Here is a 22,737-nt window from a genome sequence, read left to right on the forward strand (position 1 = left end):
GAGGGAGGAGGATGGATAGAGAGAGGGAGGAGGATGGATAGAGAGAGGGAGGAGGATGGATAGAGAGAGGGAGGAGGATGGATAGAGAGAGGGAGGAGGATGGATAGAGAGAGAGGGAGGAGGATGGATAGAGAGAGAGGGAGGAGGATGGATAGAGAGAGAGGGAGGAGGATGGATAGAGAGAGGGAGAGGGAGGAGGATGGATAGAGAGAGAGAGAGGGAGGAGGATGGATAGAGAGAGAGAGAGGGAGGAGGATGGATAGAGAGAGAGAGAGGGAGGAGGATGGATAGAGAGAGAGAGAGAGAGGGAGGAGGATGGATACAGAGAGAGAGGGAGGAGGATGGATACAGAGAGAGAGGGAGGAGGATGGATACAGAGAGAGAGGGAGGAGGATGGATACAGAGAGAGAGGGAGGAGGATGGATACAGAGAGAGAGGGAGGAGGATGGATACATAGAGAGAGGGAGGAGGATGGATACAGAGAGAGAGGGAGGAGGATGGATACAGAGAGAGAGGGAGGAGGATGGATACAGAGAGAGAGGGAGGAGGATGGATACAGAGAGAGAGAGGGAGGAGGATGGATACAGAGAGAGAGAGGGAGGAGGATGGATACAGAGAGAGAGAGGGAGGAGGATGGATACAGAGAGAGAGAGAGAGGAGGATGGATACAGAGAGAGATAGAGAGAGAGGGAGGAGGATGGATACAGAGAGAGATAGAGAGAGAGGGAGGAGGATGGATACAGAGAGAGAGAGAGGAGGATGGATACAGAGAGAGATAGAGAGAGAGAGGAGGATGGATACAGAGAGAGATAGAGAGAGAGAGAGGAGGATGGATACAGAGAGAGATAGAGAGAGAGAGAGGAGGATGGATACAGAGAGAGATAGAGAGAGGAGGATGGATACAGAGAGAGGGAGAGAGGAGGATGGATACAGAGAGAGGGAGAGAGGAGGATGGATACAGAGAGGAGGGGGGGGATTAAATATTTTTTATTTTTTTTTATATTCTCTAAAGACACTTATTTAAAGGGTTTCTGTCACCAGATTTAATCCTATTAAGCTAGCTGACATTAGCGATTAGCGACATTAGCGGCGTTGTTCCTGCTCCTAGAGGCTCCGTTCTCCCACCTTTGTCGCCTCCCTCTAAGTCCTGATTGACCGGGCCAGGCAGTGCTCGGATCTGTCTGCCAGCCCTGTGCTCTGGTGAAATCTCGCGCCTTTCAGTATCCAAGCACTGCCTGGCCCTGTCAATCAGGACTTGGAGGGAGTTGACAAAGGTGGGAGAACGGAGCCTCTAGGAGCAGGAACAACGCCCCCACCCCTCCTAGAGGCTAATTAGCATATTATAAATGTTTGATTTCTGCCGTAACTGGGGCATAGATAAAAGTAGGAATAGGCTAGTTAGGTTTAGCTGACATTAGCGATGTGCTAATGTCGGTTAGCTTAATAGGGTTAAATCTGGTGACAGAAACCCTTTAAGACTGGGTTTGCATCATGTTTGTCTTGCATATACATCAATCTATCGGCTAAAAAAGAAAACATACAGTGGCATCAGTCACCACAGAGTTGCATTGAAAAAAAAGTATACATTAAAGGGGTTGTCTACTTTCCTGTATTGATAACCTACCCTTAGGCCCCTTTCACACGTGCAAGTTTTCTGTGCGGGTGCAGTGAGTGACGTGAACGCGCGGCACCCGCAGTGACTCCTGACCCATTCACTCCTGACCCATTCTTTTCACGCATCAGTTCTGCGTTGCGTGAAAAAACACAGCAAGTTCTATATTATACGTTTTTCATGCAGCCCTGGCCCCATAGAAGTAAATGGGGCTTCAGTGAAAAACGCATTGCATCTGCAAGCAAGTGCGGATGCAATGCTAAGAGAGGTTTGTAAACCTTCAGTTTTTTATCACATGAAAAACGCATCAAAATGCATTGCACCCGCGTGGAAAAAATAAGCAACTGAACGCAATAGCAGACAAAACTGACTAAACTTGTTTGCAAATTGGTGCGAGTTTCACTGAACGCATCCAGAGCCAATCCGTGTGAATGAGGCCTTAGGGTAGATAATCAAGATCAGGTTGTTTGCTTGCCGTCACAACTGCAGCGGTGAGCAGTGTTTAATAAAATCTCAGCAATCCCATTCACTTCAATGGGACAGCTCATTCCTGTTCAAGGGCCATTCCATTAAAGAGAATGGGATTACCAACTGCACTCTGCTGTGGTTTAGACGGTGAGCTGGTAAACAATGAATAGAAGGCAGCTCTCGTATAAATGCTGCTGGCTCTTGCATCTTTTTTTTCCCTCGAACACAGTGGTCCTCGCCTCCAGTCCTCAGGGCCCCACTGCCAGTCATGTTTTCAGGATGTATTGAGGAGATTATATAATTAGTGTCTATGCATCAATGTGAGGGGGTTCACTTCATCTGCAGTGGCTCCTGAGGGTAACATGACCTGTAATGTCAGCTTCTCCCTGCTTTGATGATTCGTGCACAAGCCTGAGGGAGCAGGTTTGTCTGTGCCCCTGACGTCACTGTGCTGGCCACGCCACCCCGTGCACTGGCTGAGCTGCTGCTCTCTGCCCTGTGTCTCCCTCCCACTGGATTCTTCAGGAAAGTTTAACCCCTTCTACAATCGGCAGCACAGACTTGGTGCTGGAGGCTTTCCTGAGCAGCTGCAGGCAGTGAAGAGACTCAGGATCCTCATCCTGCAGACACAGAGCTGACAGACTAGGGGAGTTCTGCAGAGCATACAAAAGAAGAGGTAGGGGGGAGATCCTGTGTGTATGAACAGTGTCATTCTGGGACTTGTACTCCTACACATACAACATGCTGCTGAGTATCCCAGCAGTCAGACATGTCACTCATGGCAGAACTTTAATTCACTCCCTCTGCAGAGCAGGAAAGCTTCAGAGATTATTACAGGTAAACAAAGACCAAAAGAGAACCAGAGAAATGAGGAAATAAAAAATATATATATAAATATATAATTTTTTGCCTAAAACTAGCTTGGCTTATATTTCTGACCATCAGATTTACAGTGCTATATATCTTTTTTCATAACTCTGACAACCCCTTTAAATGTAGGGCACAATTTTGATGTGAACCGAGCCTAAGAAGCAGGTATCATGGGTGACAATGTGTCTGCTTACTGAAAAAGCAAAAGATAGAAGCTCACAGGATTCTAACATTTCAGCAGAGGTGATATTTACTCGTTGCATGGTGAAATCAGTAAGGCAAAATGTAAGCACTTTTAATACCTTGTGATAAAATTGAAAGCTATTGTGTCCTTTATGTTACAGGTTGTAAAAGTCTTTAGTGAAGATGGGACATGCAAAATGGTGGAGATTCTAGCAGACATGACAGCCAGGGACTTCTGCCAGTTGCTGATTTACAAAAGTCATTGTGTGGATGATAACAGCTGGACGCTGGTGGAACATCACCCTCACCTAGGATTAGGTAGGAAATGGTCAAGAAAGGCGATGGGAACTTGCACAGTTGCTATTTTTATTTTTTTAAACTGGCTGACCTGTTACATGGGCACTTGGCAGCTGAAGGCATCTGTGTTGGTCCCATGTTCATATGTGCCCGCATTGCTGAGAAAAATGAAGTTTTAGTATATGCAAATGAGCCTCTAGGAGCAACGGGCACGTTTCTGTTACTTCTACAGGCTCTGCTCTCTGCAACTGCTGTGCCCTCTCTGCTATGACCTCTCCGCTATCATAATGCCTGGCCCTGTCAACTAAAGGGCACAGAGGGCAGAGGCTCGTTTGCATATATTAAAATCTAATTTTTTTCTCAGCAATGCGGGCACATTTGAACATGGGACCAACACAGATGCCTTCAGCTGCCAAGTGCACATGTAAGGCTACTTTCACACCAGCGTTGCTGGCTTCGGCAGGGATCAGCAAAAAACGCTTCCATTCTGATAATACAACCACCTTTATCCGTTATGAACGGATCTGGTTGTATTATGTTTAACATGGCTAAGACTGATCCGTCATGAACTCCATTGAAAGTCAACTGGGGACGGATCCGTTTTTTTATTGGGTCAGAGAAAACTGATCAGTCCCCATTGACTTACATTGTGTGTTAGGATGGATCTGTCTTGCTGCGCACCACATTGCGGACAGAAAAACACTGCTTGTAGCATTATTCTGCCCACGATGAGGACGCAACCAAACGGAATGGAATGCATTCTGGTAAATTCAGTGTCATTCAGTTTTGTCCCCATTGACTATGAATGGAGACGAAACAGAAGCGTTTTTCCCCACTATTTAGATCCTATGACTGATTTCAATAGTAGTAAGGAAAAGCGCAGATGTGAAAGTAGCCTAACAGGTCAGCCAGTTTCATAGGTACAAATCTGCTGATAGATTTACTTAACATTAACATGTTGCACCATACACTAGGCCAATATCCTGTGTTTCCATTCTTTAATTCTATTCATAATGAATATGAACATTTTGATAACCACATGGCTCACATGATCCATAAGTGTGCATCAGATTACCTGTGGTACACTAAATTTGTGTTTCTTTTGAATGACTATTTATTCTTATGGAATAGAAGCATCCATACAAGCTGGAAGCAAAGAATGCAAATTGACTTGTTACTATGTTAAATTGCACAATATTAAAATGCTTACATTTAGAGCCAGTTGTAAAATGGGTTAAAGAAAGTTAAATCTAATTAGTGAGCTTTAAATGCTATAATATCAAAGCCAGAGGAATTGAGGAAATCTAGAAGAGCTTGCTAGAAGTACAGCAGTGTCGTTGTGTTATATAATCATCTCACATGGCTGATTATTTCAGTTTTGCAAATTACAGCAACAATTTTGTGTAACATATTAATTACCTGTGGTTTACGTAAAGGTTAATTTATAAAAATAATCAAAGAATCTTTTAGGTAATTGAATTTAACTTTTTTGAGAAAATGCAGCACTCAATATAGGCTTATTATAAATATATTCTACTTCGACTTATTCGACTTATCTTCTTCCAATAACCATAATACAATTTATGTATCTTAACCCTTTAAAGACTGGACCTATTTTCATTTTAACATTTTTCCTCCCAGTGTTCCGATAGCCATAACTTTTTTATTTTTCCGTTCATATGAGGGCATATTTTTGGCGGGACAAGATCCATAAATTTTTTAATGACACCATTTAATTTACCATATCACAAAATTATTTGTGTGGCAAAATTGAAAGGAAAAAAATAAATACAAAATTCCTCCAAGGTTTTGACATCACAGCGTTCACTACATGCTAAAAATGACCTGACTTCCTTATTCTGCAGCTCCATACTAATGCGGCGATACCAAAGTTGAACTTTCATTTTTATTTTTTTTTATTTTTTTTCCAAGTTTAAAAAAATGTAAACCTTTAGAAAAATCTAAATTTTCTTTGCATCGCTATATTCTGACAGCCATAACTTTTTTATATATATATATATATATATATATATATATATATATATATATTTCGGTCTACAGAGCTGTCTAAATGCTTGTTTTTTGCGTAACGAACTTTGGGGGACAAGATTGGTTGATCATGCATCATTTAATCACATGGAAACTGCTGTATACAACTAAATCATTAGCTTGATCAGAAGTTGACAGCAGAGGGGAAAAGGTTCTTGCCATGTACTTTCCCTAGATCTTTCCATCCTAAACCTGATTATTTGTCCTGACGACAGAGATTCCGTAACAGGAAACTAACCTGGTACACCCTGGGTGAATTCCGATACAGTATCCACCAACACACCTAAAGGCTAAAACAGACCTTAAATATACAGCCTAAAATCCAAATACATTTCTGTATGGCATCTGCTATAGTTCAGTCATTTACATCACATCAGAGGCCTAAAGATACTTGCTGTGGTACTCCCAACTGGTCAGTAGCTTCTTGATCAGCTCACACTACGCGTCCATCTAACCAGATGTAATCGATTAGGGTATCATTTTTATCACTGTGATTTATTACTGTATTGTTCAGTTAATCGTTGTGTAACGTAAAAGGAATGTCGCCTGTGGCAGGCCATGAAAAGTACAATAATACATATACAGAACATCTGCCACTGACTACAGATTATTAATTTGCATGTTGATACTCACCCCCATTTCCCTGCTGTAAACTCACAAACCAGCCATGAATGTATTGAGAGGACTCCTGTGCATGTACAGATAATGGATAGGACTCCAGGAGAAGTCTTCTCTGCGCTTTTCATGGCCAGTTTGTGTGCACATAGTAGGAATATGGGGTTGTAATCACTGATCCGGAGTCTGCGACAGGTGTTTACTTGAACAAATGTTTGCTTTTGGTGTCCCCTGATGATCTAAACTCAGTCTATTAGAAAACCACAAACCGTGCACGTAGGGCAATATCGTTTGGTAACAGTAGAGGGTGAGGTGGATACTAGTCCCGCTCACAACAGCCCAAAAAACCTTGAGAAATTGCTGGAGGGGTGGCTGCATCCTGGTGGATCTGCTAGAATGATGTCTGGAGAGCGATGCAGATAAATGGAGAAAAAATGAACCTAGAATTGGCGCTGTTACCCAATAATAGATTCAGAAAACGGACAGCTCTTCAATATATTTATTAACCGTTTACAAACTGCATGTTTTGGGACTGAACTAGTTCCTTTATCAGCTACACAAACATGTCATTTGTACGCGGTTAATAGATATATGGAAGAGATGCCATCTTTCCAAATCCATTATTGGGTAGCAGCTCTAATGCCAGGTTCCTTTTTTTTTCTACATGGCAGATGCCATAATGAAAGGCATTGGGACCATATCATAAAGTTTGTGTGTATGTGTTGTGAGAGAGTGACTGGAAAAGTAGTAGCGAATCGTTATATTTCCCCTAGGTTTCTTTCATATACCATGTACTATGCTACAGGAGGTGGATATCTCAACTAGGAAACTGGGTGAGATATCAGAAATCCAGGAAAAGCTGGTCTGCCTTAGCAAAACAGTTTGCTGAGGACTTTGGTAAATGGTGTTGTCGGGCCTGGATTTAATGGAATGAGGATGCAGGTTGGTAGTGGGGCTCCTCATTCCCTTCCTGTCCAGAACGGGTTTCATATAGAGCTCTCAGCCAGGTGATGGATCTCAGCTTGTTTCTGGGCTATAAAGGTTTGCACTATGAGCATGTCTGGGTGGGGACTGGTTGAACTGACTGGCTTTCACCATTGCTGATGAAGTCTGCTAAAGCAACAAAAGGACACTGTGAGTTTATTTTGAATTGTGTCGTGTGGCTGGTAGTAGGCCGCCCGTATAGAAAGGGTCATTTTATGTTTAGTTAGTGCTCAGCCGAGCAGGAATTTATTTTGTATCTTTGCCTGAATGTAAAGGCCTTATATTTTGTTTGTGGACGAAAATAAAGAAAACAGGCAACCCCTGTGTGAACTGTGCCATTGTGTCACTGTCTCTGACTGCTGTGCCCCCTACTAGTGAGCTAACCCCCACAGTGTATATAGATAGATAGATAGATAGATAGATAGATAGATATATATATTATATTTTTGATGTAAGCAGAATGGACCAAATTCTGCTTTGTGATGTTCTATGTCTGAGCATCTCATTATCTAGTAAAGCTACTTTCACACTAGCGGCAGCCTTCTCCGGCAGACTATTCCAGTGGGGGAACAGCCTGCTGGACCCGTGCTACCGCTAGGGCACAGTGTAGCCGGAAGTCCACTCCGGTCCCATTCACTATAATGCCGGCGGGCCAGAGGTCCGGCCACAGCACGGCGAACATACTGAGAAGTGGCCGGAATAAAACACCATGACGTGTTTTATTGCGGCCGCCTCTTGGCATGTTTGCCTTGCTGCGGCTGGACCTCCGGCCAATGACAGCCGTTAACATGATGCTGGTGTCAGAGAAAATCAGAGGCGTGAAAAGGTCTTGCCCTGTACTTTTACTCAATATTCCCTGCCTAAAAATTAATATAGCCTTGAAAATAGGGATACCACATCAGGAACCTAAACTGATGCACTCTAGGTGGTCCCTGGTACAGTACCAACCACCACAAAGGATAAAAGAAAACAAAACTGCACAGTGGTAATAAACCTAGATCAATATCGGTCAATGGCGCATTAGGCTAGTTTCACACTAGCGGCAGCCTTCTCCAGTGGGGGAACAGCCTGACGGATCCGTGCTGCCGCTAGTGCACTGTGCAGCTGGAAGTCCGCTCCGGCCACATTTACTATAACGGGCAGGGAATATTGAGTAGAAGTACAGGGCAAGACCCTTTCACACCTCTGATTTGCTCTGACACCAGCTGTCATTGGACATTTGGTTTTAGGCATGCTATTAAGATGTTTTAGACATTAGCTTCTGTGATTAAACGTTTAGTTTTTTGTGACTTCTAGTGTAGTATTTCAAGCACCAAACCAGTAAATTAGTCACTTCTGTTTTTTCATTTTCTATTTTTTTTTAGCTACACTAAGAGTCCATTCACACGTGCACAATTCTGTTCCGCATTTTGTGGAACGGAATTGCGGACCTGTTCATTTCTATGGGGCTGCGCGATGTGCTGCCCAGATCCGGAATTGCGTATCTGCACTTCCGGGTCCGCAATTCAGTTCCTGAAATTTTTTTAAAAAAAATAATAGAACATGTCCTATTCTTGTCCGCAATTGCGCCGGAATGTGCTGTCCGCATTTATGGATCCGCACTTCTGCACCCGTGGTTCAGTTTCCTCAAAAAAATTAAACTTGTCCTATTCTTGAGTGAAGCCCTGCCACGTCTCTTTCTGACATCACACTCCTTGCCTCCTCGTTCATGTGTCTCCTATGGCCACTGCTTCTCCCCTAAATCCCTGGGCCACGCTTGCGCAGAAGACATATATATTTTTTTTCACCCAGCCGGCCTCTCTTTGCACTCCTGAGAGATCACACTACCGCGTATGTGCAGAACTTATTTCTTCAGTGCCGCATCTCATACAGAGCCGCGCTGCATACAGAGCATGCATGGCTCTGTATGAGATGCGGCACTGAAGAAGTAAGCCTTGGCATGCGTGGCAGCGTGCGCCTTCAGGACTGCAATGAGCGGCCGAGTGGGTGAAAATAGTGTCTTCTGCGCAAGCGTGGCCCATGAATTTGGGAGGCGTGCGGTGGCCGTATCTATGGGTTACCATATGACAACAATGAGGTAGGAGGAAAATAATTTTATCAAGAAGGGTGGGAATTTGCCAATACAATATATAAAAATAAAACAAATCACTGGCACATCATTAACAGATTAAACGGTGATCATTGTGATGTGAATACCCCTTTAAGACTTGGTCGCTTCATAATACCAATTAAAATGAGTTGGCAACCCAATATAATATCTATTGTAACTGAATTCCCAGAAAGTAATGCATCATAAACTATTGATTATGCTCCAAAATGACTGTGTAATTCACTTTAAAAGGTCTTTCAGCTCTCCAGCTTCACCTCAAAAGAATGTCAAAATAAGGGGTCTCAGTCTACTGCACATCTTTTGCTGTTATGTTATAGACCTCATTGATATCCAGAAAAAAAACATTTTGGGGGTCATTTATCAAACTGGTGTAAAGTATAACTGGCTTAGTTGCCCATAGCAACCATATTCCTACTTTCATTCTCCAAACGAGCTGTCCAAAATAAAAGGTGGAATGTTATTGGTTGCTATGGGCTACTAAGCCAGTTCTACTTTACACCAGTCTGATTGACTCCCTTTATTTTTACTCTCTTGAATGTAGAAGACTTCCACTTTTTGAAACATGACATTATACCTAAAGGTATTCAGCATCTTAAAAATGCAATCCTACTAACATTGCAAATCTTAACTAGTAAGGCTTCGTTCACATCACCATTCAGCCTTTCAGTTCTCCTGCTCAGTTTAGGGGCAGGAGGACGGAAAAGCACATAGTTTGGCTCAGTTATGTGCTTATCCGTCCTTTCCGTTCTCCTGCCCCTAAACTGAGCAGGAGAACGGAAAGGCTGAACGGTGATGTGAACGAAGCCTAAGCTGCATATTAGGAGTCTCACACGTAATATTTTAATACTTTTATGCATCAATGTTTCAGAATTGATGCCTACAATGTACTTATGTTGAGTTTTTTTTTTTTGTTGTTCTTGTTGTTTTCCGCTTTTTAGCTTTCTCCATTTGATTGACAGAGTTCTAGAATTAAATGGACATCATGAGGGACATTTGTCATTCCTCCATGCCACTTTTCTGGCAGAAAAGTCACAAACACCTGCAACATTTTAAACCTCACTGCAACAAAGATTTGTCGTAACTAGGATTTCTACACCACCTTTGCTACTTTCTTGACAAGGAGGCTGGGTGAAAAGGAAGGGCTCAGGGCTGCTGATATCCTTGTACTTGCACTTTATATGGGTGAACTGAAATTGCCACACACCTAAAGCCTATTAAATTTTAAATGTTCTTATGTGAAGCCAGATTTTTGTAACTTTTGAAATATTTAATAAAAATTATGATTATTTGAAAGTATATCCAGTGGTGGAGTTAGTTTATGAAAATTTTCATATCCATATATTTTTAAGTATTGATTCCAGTAATTTTGCTATTGGGTTGTTGATACATTGAAGGGGAAATATTCTATGGTTGTTTGCTGTAGATTTCAGTTTAGGCACATAGACTGCCGGAGGATGCGCCTAACTTATGAGAAGGCCTGCGCCTTGGAGGAAATTGGTGTCATCTTCTGGTAGCAGAGGAAATCGTGGGCCAATTTAAAACACTGGTCTAGGATAAATCTTCTCCTAAAACTCTGGTTATTGTTTTTCAAATTGTAATGGTCCCTGAGGGAGTCCAGGGTTGTGGTAGTTTTAGCCAGTTGATCGCTACGTTAAGTGCAGTATGTAAATTAAATCTTTTTTCACATGCTGTAGGAAAAATCTGTAGCACAAATTGATCTGTGGTGCAAATTTTATTTTGTGGCATGTTAATTTATGCTTTGGATTTTTATGTCAGATTTCACCCTTTACAATGCGTAGGCATTATATCCATTATTTAATTAGTTTCTCCATGTTCACAGGCACAAAAGAATTTTGACAAACTAATAAATATAAGGATTCTTTTTTCCTTTTTTTCTTTTCTCCCCTTTTTAAATAGTTTACTGCAGTTTTCAGACAGCATAATCTGCCGTCTTAAGAACAGTCAAAGACAGAAAAACAAGGAGGGGGTACTAAAATAAACGGGCAGATTTATCATAGACTGACGACATTTTCTGGTCTATGATAACCAGGCGCCCTGCTGGGTGCTGCGCATAATTTTAAAAAGGAATACTCCTGGTCATTAACCCTTAGAGGACCCTGAAATTTTCCTTTTTTGCATTTTTGTTTTTCACTCCCCACAGTCCTAACTTTATTTTTCCATTCACAAATTTTGATTCGATTGCGATACTAATACCATTCGATACCACGCAAAAAAATAAAAACTCCAAAAAGCTGCATGCGTTGCACATTTTATGGAACGTCCGGCCTATAATTGAACACTCCTATCCGATTTTTTGGGGGCGGACAAGGCGACAAAAAAGGCGAATCATGCAGTTTTTGTTTTAAATTTTTTCTTCTGTTGCGGCGTTCACTGCATAGGAGATTTTTTTAAAATATTTTAATAGTTTGGACTTTTTGGACGTGGCAATATGTAATGTTAATTGTCTATATACTTTATATGTAAAATTGGGAAAGGGAGTGATGTATACTTAATATTTTGGTGTGTTTTTTTTTTTTTTTTTTTCACTGTTTATTTAATAACCATTTCCCACCTTAGGGGCTAGAACCTGTGATCTTTTTATCCCTTGTCCTATTCGCCCTAATAGAGCTCTATATAGGACTTTACACTCTCCCTGCTTCCCTGTGCTTTGTGCACACAGCAGCAGGCAGAGTACTATGGCAGCCAGGGCTTCAGTAGTGTCCTGGCTGCCATGGTAACTGATCGGAGCCCCAGGATTACACAGCTGGGGCTCCGATCAGCACTGCCACCAATAAGGATGAGGGGACCCTGTGGCTACTGCCACCAATGATTTTAATACTGGGGGAGGTTGAGGTGGGGTGCGCTGCAACACCAATGATGATTAACATTTAATACAGGAAGCTGGGTGCGGGCAGTAGAATCCCAGCTATCGCCCAGCCTCTGACGGGAAGCTGCGATCAGCAGCAGTCAACCCCCGGGGTTAACTGCCGCTGATCGCAGCTTCCTTTCATAGAGGCTGGGTGACTGCTATGTGATTCTGCACCCAGCCTGTATTTTTATTAAACGTTAACTTTCATTGGTGGCGCAGTGTGCCGTCCCCTCCTCTGCCTCTCTCTCCTCATTGGTGGCAGCGGCTGCATAAAGGGAGGGAGAAAGTGGCCCGTTCTCCCCTGTGCTGCTGAGGGAACATGGGGCGCACTGCATGCTCTGTGATACAAAACTGCGCAGTAGCACATCCTAGTATCGGAAAATGTCAAATCCCGGTATTGAGGTCGATACTTTACAAAAGTATCGAATGGGTATTGAAAATGCGATACCCGAAACAACCCTAGTGCCATTTACGGTTGTATATCATGTAGTGGAAAGCGGAAAAAAATTCCAAATGGAGTAGAATTGGGGAAAAAAAGGAATTCTGACAGGTTATTTTTTTTTTTTTTACATCGTGCACTATGCGGTAAAATTGACCGGTTAACTTCATTCTCCAGGTCAAAACGGTTACGATACCACACTTCAGTTGTATAATTTTTCTAGTGTTTTAAAACTGAAAAAATTAAAACCTTTGAGGAAAAACAAATTATCACCATATTCTGACCCCTATAACTTTTTTGTAGTTATGTGAACGGGGCTGTGTGAGGGCTCATATCTTTTGCAGGTCAATCTTTACCTTTTCAGTGATACCAATTTGAAGTGTGTCTGGGTTTTTGATCACTTAAAAAAAAAAAAGTATAATAGGCTTGTGCAAATCGAGCTTCAGATCATAGACTGGAGTCTCTGTACGGCATTAAAATGTATTACTGTACATCTGTGGAGGCAAACTGTTTCTCCCAAAGTCGCACAAGACTTCGGGGAATGATTTCGGTATTCATGTCTTAATAAAACAAGGCACTTACTAATTTATTGTGATGGTCTATATTGCTTCCTTTACTGGCTGAATACATTTTTCACATTGCACACTGCTCGTTTCCATGGTTACAGACCACCCCGCAATCCATCAGTGGTGGTCGTGCTTGCACACTATAGGAAAAAGCATCAGCCTCTCTTGTGGCCAAAACCATAGGAGCTCACATAGGCTAGTGCTTTTTCCTATATTGTGCAAGCACAACTGGTGGATTAGAGGGTGTTTTGCAGTCTGCAAATTGTGGATCTGCAAAAAAATGATGTGCGTATGGTATCCATTTAATTCATTATATTTTTATTTTTTTTGCGGATCCGTTTGAACAATGCCTATCCTTGTCCGCAAAAGTGAGAAGAATAGGACATGTTCTATTTTTTAATTTTTTTTTGCGGGGCTACAGATCAGACGTACGGATGCGGATAGCAAAATACGTTCGAGTGAATGTAGCCTAACCATGGAAATGAGCAGTGTATAATATGATGGAAAAATGTATCCAGCCAACAAAGGAGGCAATATGGATAATACAGTAAGTGCCTTGTATTAACTTTTTCAACATGATAAATGCCACTTACTGAAGTGAGACAACACCTTTAAGAACCAGGCCAAATTTAGTAAATCTGACGTGTCGCTTTATGTGGTAACTAGCTGAAGGACCCGGCTTTGCACGGGTATATTTCATCTATTTCATTTAATGTTTGTGTGTGTTAAGATATCAACAGTATCTACCATAACAGTGACATCTACAGTACCCCGCCCCTTAACACTGGACCCTCCCCCCCCCACAGTGCCATGTCTGCTTAAAATGGGACCTCCACAGAAGCCCACCCCCTTAACTTTGACCTTCACAGTAGCCTGCCCCTTTAACGGTGAGTTCCACAGCACCCCACCCCCTTGACAGTGACCTCCACAGGGACCCGTCCCCTTGAAGTTGACCTCTACAGCACCCGCCCTTAACACTGACTATAGGTTACAGTCCCCTTAACTGTGACCTCCACCATTCCCGGCCCCCTTAACAGAGACCTCCACAGTGACTGCCCCTTTAACAGTGACTGCCACACTACCCCGCTCCCTTACGATATCTCACAGTACCCTACTGCCACTTTAATAGTTGCCTCCACAGTCCCTTCCTCCCTTAACAGTGACCTCCACAGTGTCCAACCCTTTATTAGTGACCTCCACAGTACCCAGTCTCCTTAACAGTGTTTTCCACAATAACCCACCCCCTTAACAGTGACCACCGCAGAGCTCTGCTCCTTTTAAAATGTGACCCTCACAACACCCCATCCCCTTAACGGTGGCCTCTACAGCAATCTGCCCCTTAGCACTTACCACCATAGCGGACCGTCCCCTTAACTGTGACCTCCACAGCAGCCCGCCCCTAGGTTGGCCAGAGGTACGGTTTTAGGCCGGACAGTCCGGCTTTCAGACTCCCTGTCCTCCATCCGGCGCATGGCCTGGACGGACACAGGGATGTCCTTTTGAACAGCTCACTCTCAGACAACAGCATCACTGTGCTGTCTGAGCGTGAGCTGCAGGGAGAAAGTCAACCTCCCTCCCACCGCTGCAGCTGGCAGAAGTTGATTTTTACCTTCATTTTTCAGTCCCCGTCAGCTGCGGAGTGGGAGGCAGGGTGGCCTAACCTGATCGGGGCGTGACTTATCAGGACCTGGGGCAGGGTTTTTAAGTCCAAGTCTACCTGCCCCCTTAACTGTGATCTGCACAGCACTCCGCTCTCTTAACCATGTCATCCACAGCACCCTGTCAGGGATCTAAAGGAAATGGCTTTATATAAAAGAAAGGATCAAAGAAAAAATTTCAAAGGCAGTTGATCCTCGAGGTGAACATATGTAACACCTCAAAAAGAGTTTGATCAGTTATTTAATTATATTGTGCAATCAGTAAAACACGGTACAAGCATCTATGCAAAAATATAAATTATATATTATACAATAATTTTAAATACAATTAAAGATTAATCAATTTGAAACTCAATAATCTGCAATGATATACAGTGATATGCAGTACGCAAAATACCACACAAATACCAGCGTATTCACAGTACCTCTCAGACAGAAGAATTCGTCTCAACCACAAGTTTTAGATATAAAACTCTAACGTTAATAAGATACGAACCCTTGCTCTGCACCCAACTATGACAAATCTCAGATAATGGGGTAGCAATATAATTCATCAAACCTGGTATTGCCTATGGAACTGAATTTTTCTAGTCATTTACCTCTGAAATCAATATTTAGATCTTTTATTTAGTAATATGCATCGTTACTGAGTAGTGACCATATTGATGTAGCACTTTTAACAACTATAAATCCGCCAACAGCAGGGAGTTTGCTGAATATCGGGCTGATTAACCCCTTCACGACTGCAATCTGTATATATACGTGATAGCTGCACATACCCCGTGCAGCTACCACGTATATATACGTTCTGGCAGCTCTTTAATCCAAGCGCTGCAAAGCGCTTGGATTAAAGCTTCTGCCCCTGCCCTGTATGCTGTCACGGACAGCATACAGTGCAGTAATGCCGGCAAGGGACCAATCAGAGTGGCCCCTTGCCGGCAATCGATCCGATTGGTTAGTCTGTGCAGACTAACTAATCGGATCGCTGTGTGAAAAAAATGCCGGTTTCAGGCTCTGATCTGCGGTCTGCAGATCAGAGCCTGAAATCGGTAATGTGTCCTCAAGCCCCCGTGCCCCCTTGAAGCCCCCGATCTGTGCTGGTTCTTGTCCTGCCCCCCCCGATGCGGTCCGCCCCCTCCTGCCCCTACCTGCGCCCCCTTCTTGTCCATCATCTTCTCCTGCTACTTCCTCCCGATGCGGTCCGCCCCTTCCTGCAGCCCCTTCCTGTAAGTAATGAAATGCTGCCCCCCTCTCCTCTCCCCAGTTTCCAGCGATGCCCCGTCCCCTGCCACCGATGCGGTCCCCCTTCTGTGTGTGATGGCGGCGGCTCCATTCCTGAGCCGCCGCCATCAGCAGCGTGTGTCAGCTCTATGCTGACACTGCTGTAACCCCATAGATGCCGCAGTAGCGGCATCCATAGGGTTAATAGAGGGAGAGGGCTCCCTCTATTTCAACCATCAGGGCTGCTGCGATCGCAGCGCCCGATGGTTGCCATGGCAACCGGACGCTTTGCAAAGGCGTCCAGTTGCCATGGTATAGGCGTCCAGTGCTGCCACCTACAGGCATCTGATTGTATTATACTTTGCAATGCAAGAGCATTGCAAAGTATAGTACAACCATCAGCCCCACTGGATCTTCAAGATCCAAGAGGGAACTGATAAAAAAAAAAAAAGTGAAAATAATAAAAGTAAAAATAAATAAATAAAAATGTAAAAAATAAATTTCCTTTTCCTATAAAAAAAAACAAAAAACACATATTAGGTGTCACCGCGTCCATAACGACCATCTCTATAAATATATCACATCATCAACACCGTCCAATAAACACCATAAAAAATAAAAACGGTGTAAAAAAATAAGCCATTTTTGTCACCTTACATCACAAAAAGTGCAACACCAAGCGATCAAAAAAGGCGTATATACCCCAAAATAGTACCAATCAAACCGTTATCTAATCCCGCAAAAAATTAGCCCATATTTAAGACAAACGCCCAAAAAATAAAAAGCTATGGCTCTCAGACTATGGAGACACTAAAACATCATTTTTTTGGTTTCAGAAATGATATTATTGTGTAAAACTTAAATAAATAAGAAAAGGTATACATATTGGGTATTGCCACGTCCGTAACGATCTGCTCTATAAAACTGTCACATGACCTAACCCCTCAGATGAACGCTGTAAAAAAAATAATTTATGATCAAAAAATCCTATGTACCCAAAAATGGTACCAATAAAAAAAACTCAACTCTTTCTGCATAAAATGATCCCCTGCACAAGACGATCGGTAGAAAAATAAAAAACATATGGCGTTCAGAAAACCAATCCAGCAAAATCTGCCTTCCAAAAACCGTATGGCATTCCTTTCCTTCTGCGCCCTGCCGTGTGCCCGTACAGCAGTTTACGACCACATGTGGGGTGTTTCTGTAAACCGCAGAATCAGAGTAATAAATATTGAGTTTTGTTTGGCTGTTAACCCTTAATGTGTTAAAGAAAAAAATTTAATAAAATAGAAAATCTGCTAAAAAAGTGAAATCTAGAAATTTCATCTCCATTTTCCTTTAATTCTTGTGGAACACCTAAAGGGTTAATAACGTTTGTAAAATTGGTTTTAAGTAACTTGAGGGGTGTAGTTTCCATAATTGGGTCATTTATGGGGGTATACACTATGTAAGCCCCACAAAGTGACTTCAGACCTGAACTAGTCCTTAAAAAGTGGGTTTTGGAAATTTTCTTAAAAATTTTAAGAATTGCTTCTAAACTTCTAAGCCTTGTAATGTCCTAAAAAAATAAAATAACATTTCCAAAATGATGCCAACATAAAGTAGACATGTGGGGAATGTTATGTAATAAATATTTTATGAGGTATCACTTTCTGTTTTCGAAGCAGAGAAATTGAAGTTTAGAAAATTGCAAATTTTTTAAATTTTTTGGTAAATATGGGATTTTTTCATAAATAAAGGTGATATATATTGACTCAAATTTATGACTGTCATGAAGTACAATGTGTCACGAGAAAACAATCTCAGAATGGCGTGGATAAGTAAAAGTGTTCCAAAGCTATTACCACATAAAGTGACGCATGTCAGATTTGTAAATTTTGACCTGGACATTGGGGCATCAATGACCCTTGGTCATGAAAGGGTTAATTTATATCAATACTACACAAAACAAAGTTATAAATTACCGAGAATACAGATGATGTGCAGGGACTAAGGGAAGTCTGCTCTAAATTGCGATCTGGTCATTAGGCTCTTTCTCCTGTGTTTTGTTTCTCTGTGGGTTTTTTTGGGGGTTTTTTTTGGTGGTGGTCCCTTCCCTCGTGTGTGTGTGTGTGTGTGTGTAGTTTATCATTACAAACTTATCAGTTAGACACGCCTTCCTAGCTTGGAGTTTTCCAATCCTTGTCTGCTAGGCGTGTACATATAAGGGTGGTGATGTCACTACATCACCCAGAATGCACTTCTGCTACTGTTCTAATGTTGCCTACTCATACCTATGTGGCACTGTTATATAAGCTATTAGCATCATACTATAAAGAGTTAACTATCCAAATATGACTTTATCTCACATTCTATACACATGACCTCTGGAACCTAAATCAAAGCTATAGGAATCAATTCTGACACCTCTTACAAATTAAGGACAGACTTTCAGGCTATTCTTTGAATGTTTCTCACATTGTTAATTTATGGGATCGATAATATGAATGAGCCTAGTTTTCTCTGAGATATGTGCCTCCTCTGCTACACCAACGGTTAATTGATTGTTAGTAAAAACACCACATGTTTACAGATACTCATTAATAAAGTCCATACACATACGGTCTTCATCATTTAATAGGAATTATATGTTTTCCTAAGAATATATATATCCTTCAATACGTAACAGTATAAAACGATGCATTTGATTTTCTTAGGCCTCATGCACGCCGTTTTTTTTTTTTTTACGGTCCGCAAAAACGGGGTCCGTAGGTCCGTGATTATGTGACAGTTTTTTCGTCCGTGGGTCTTCCTTGATTTTTGGAGGATCCACGGACATGGAAAAAAAGTCGTTTTGGTGTCCGCCTGGGCGTGCGGAGCCAAACGGATCCATCCTGAATTACAATTCAAGTCAATGGGGACGGATCCGTTTGACGTTGACACAATATGGTGCAATTGCAAACTGATCCGTCCCCATTGACTTTCAATGTAAAGTCTGGAGTCTTTTATACCATCGGATCGGAGTTTTCTCCAATCCGATGGTATATTTTAACTTGAAGCGTCCCCATCACCATGGGAACGCCTCTATGTTAGAATATACTGTCGGATATGAGTTACATCGTGAAAACTCATATCCGACAGTATATTCTAACAAAGAGGCGTTCCCATGGTGATGGGGACGCTTCTAGTTAGAATATACTACAAACTGTGTACATGTACATGACTGCCCCCTGCTGCCTGGGAGCACCCGATCTCTTACAGGGGGCCGTGATCAGCACAATGAACCCCTCAGGAGCCGCACCTGAAGGGGTTAATTGTGCGTATCATAGGTCCCTGTAAGAGATCAGGGGCTGCCAGGCAGCAGGGGGCAGACCCCCCCCCCCCCCCCTCCCCAGTTTGACTATCATTGGTGGCCAGTGTGCGGCCTCCCCCGACCCCCTCCCTCTCTCTATTGCATCAATAACATTGGTGGCAGTGTGCGGCCTCCCCCGGCCCCCCTCCCTCTCTATTGCATCAATAACATTGGTGGCAGTGTGCGACGGGCGGATTCTTTTAGCGGCCATACACACATACATACAGCTTTATATATTGGATAACCTTTTTGTAACACTTTTACTTATCAAAGGCATTCTGACATTCTCGTGACACATTGTACTTAATTATGGTGGTAAATTTGAGTCACTATAAATCACCTTTATAAAAAAATATTGACGGGGAAAATTTTTTTTTTTTTATTTCTCTGCTTTTCGGCAGATAGTGATATGTCACAAAATAGCTATTACTTTACATTTTTCTATATGTCTAAATTGTTGTCATAATTTTTTAGATGTAATTTTATTTTTAAGACATTAGAAGGCTTATAATTTTAGAAGCAATTCATAATTTTTTTGGGAAAACATCTAAAAAAACCCTTTTAAGGACCAGTTCAGTTATGAAGTCACTTAATGGGGGGCTTACATAACAGAAAAGACTGATCAATGACTCCATTTTAGAAACTACACCCCTCAAGTTATTCAAAACTGAGTTTACATACTTTAGCCCTTTTAGTTGTAATACAAGAATTAAAGGAAAATGGAGATTAAATTTCACTTTTTAACAACAAGGGTTAATGGCCAAACAAAACTCAACCGCAGAATCGGGGTAATAGATTTACATAAACACACACTATGTGGTTGTAAACTGCTGTATGGGAACACAGCAGGGAACATAAGGAAAGGAGCACCATATTGTTTATGGAGAGCAGATTTAGCTGGACTGGTTTTTAGACACAATGTCCCATTTGAACCCCCTGACGCACCCTACAGTAGAAACGATCAAAAAGCGACCCCATTTTGGAAAGGGATGGGATGAGGTGACTGTTTTATTGATACTATTTTGGGGTACATATGATTTTTTTGCTTTATATTATGCTTTTTGTGAGGCAAGTAGAGTTGCACTGAGTATTGAAGTATCGATACCCAATCTATACTTAGACCCAAATTAACATGATACTGGTTAAGGTTTTACTATTTAAAGGGATTCTGTCACCTCTTTTTACCCTATAGAGATGCAGACATGCACAGCTAGAGATATATATATATATATATATATATATATATATATATATATATACACACACACACATAGATTATATATATATATATATATATATTTATATATATAATATCTATGTGTGGTTAATATTCTTTTACACAATAAGACCACGTAGAGCTATGGTACAGGTATACTGCGGACATGCTAGCGGCGATCTAGCTGTGCATATACACATCTCTATAGGGTAAAAAGAGGTGACAGAATCCCTTTAACCACTTTAGGACCACAGGTTTATACCCCCCTAGTGACCAGGCCCGTGAACTTTTTACAAATCGGCACTTCACAACTTTAACTGTTTATTGCTCGGTCATGCAACTTGGCACCCAAATGAATTTTACCTCCTTTTCTTCTCACAAATACAGCTTTCTTTTGGTGGTATTTGATTGCTGCAGAGATTTTTCGTTTTTCTGATATTAATCAAAATAGACCGCAATTTTCTCAAAAAAAAAGTGTATTTTTAACTTTCACTGGTTAAATTGTTCAAATATAATTACATTTCTATACAAGTTTGTGTCATAATTTATTGTGCTACATGTCTTTATATTTATTGGTTTGCGCAAAAGTTATAGCTTTTACAAACTATGGTACAAAAATGTGAATTTCCTAATTTTGAAGCAACACTGACTTTCTGAGCACCTGTCATGTTTCTTGAGGTGCTAGAATGCGAGGATAGTATACATACCCCCAAATGACCCCATTTTAGAAAGAAGACACCCCAAAGTATTCGCGGAGGGGCATGGTGAGTTTATGTATGATTTAATTTTTTTTCACAAGTTAGCGGAAAATGACACTTTCTGAGAAGTTTCCATTTCTGCTAACTTCTGGCAAAATAAAATAAAAAATCTCCCACTGATTCACTGTGCCCCTCAGTGAATACCTTGGGGTGTCTACTTTCCGAAATGGGGTCATTTGTGGGGTGTGTTTACTGTTCTGGCATTTTGGGCGGGGCTAAATTGTGAGCAACCCTGTAAAGCCTAAAGGTACTCGTTGGACTTTCGGCCCCTTTACGCACCTAGGCTGCAAAAAAGTGTCACATGTGGTATCGCCGTACTCAGAAGAAGTAGGGCAATGTGTTTTGGGGTGTATTTTTACATATACCCATGCTGGGTGAGAGAAATATCTCTGTAAATTGACAACTTTGTATAAAAAAAAATTAAAACGTTTTCATTTACAGAGATATTTCTCACACACAGTATGGGTATATGTAAAAATACACCCCAAAACACATTGCCCTACTTCTCCTGAGTACGGCGATACCACATGTGTGACACTTTTTTGCAGCCTACGTGCACAAAGGGGCCCAAATTCCAATGAGTACCTTTAGGATTTCACAGGGCTTTTTTACGCATTTGGATTCCAAACTACTTCTCACGCTTTAGGGCCCCTAAAATGCCAGGGCAGTATAAATACCCCCATTTTGGAAAGAAGACACCCCAAGGTATTCCATGAGGGGCATGGCAAGTTCATGTAAAATTGTATTTTTTGTCACAAGTTAGTGGAATATGAGACTTTGTAAGAAAAAAAATAAAATCATTTTCCGCTAACTTGTGCCATGTGAAGGTTATAGTCGTGGACAGAGAGGGGTTTCTCAATGACTCCTTTTTTCTACTGTCGTGTCTGCGTGAATGGTGGACAGAAGGTAAACGTCCCTCTTGTCCCTCCACTTCACCGCAAGCAGTTCTTGGTCACACAAGGCAGCCCTCTCCCCCCGTGCAAGTCTGGTATTAACGAGTCGTTGGGGGAAGCCCCGGCGACTAGGTCGCTCGATGCCACAGCATTGAATTCCGACTAGATGTAAGTGCTGATAGAGGGCCACACTTGTGTAAAAATTGTCCACATATAAGTGGTACCCCTTGTGGAGTAAGGGTGACACCAAGTCCCAGACAATCTTGCCACTGCTCCCCAGGTAGTCAGGGCATCCTACCGTCTCCATTTTGAGTCTTTTCCCTCATAGACCCTAAAACGATATGGATAGCCTGTGGCCCTTTCACAGAGCTTATACAGCTTGACCCCATACCAGGCGCGCTTGCTGGGAATGTACTGTTTGCCAGGGCTGTGGAGTCGGAGTCGAGGAGTCGGAGTCAATTTTGGGTACCTGGAGTCGGAGTCGGCAAAAAATGAACCGACTCCGACTCCTACTAAATTTAAATTGGAATAAAAAAATAAAAAAGCAAGTTTAAATGTCCGAATTCATAAACAGTTATAATTAATGACTTCTCTACTG

The 22,737-nt window shown here is 41.9% G+C and overlaps 1 protein-coding gene across 7 annotated transcripts in view; it reads left to right on the forward strand.

Moving 5' to 3' along the window:
• LOC122937794 (growth factor receptor-bound protein 10-like) overlaps positions 1-22,737 on the forward strand; it is a 341,748-nt gene that overhangs the window by 231,967 nt on the left and 87,044 nt on the right. For all 7 annotated transcript variants that reach the window (XM_044292839.1, XM_044292838.1, XM_044292837.1 and 4 more), the window contains one exon: positions 3,295-3,451. In XM_044292839.1, coding sequence (XP_044148774.1) covers positions 3,295-3,451 — 157 coding nt within the window. The remainder of the gene's footprint in view (positions 1-3,294; positions 3,452-22,737) is intronic.

This window comes from Bufo gargarizans, chromosome 5 (genome assembly GCF_014858855.1).
Source record: "Bufo gargarizans isolate SCDJY-AF-19 chromosome 5, ASM1485885v1, whole genome shotgun sequence".
Taxonomy (NCBI): Eukaryota; Metazoa; Chordata; class Amphibia; order Anura; family Bufonidae; genus Bufo; species Bufo gargarizans.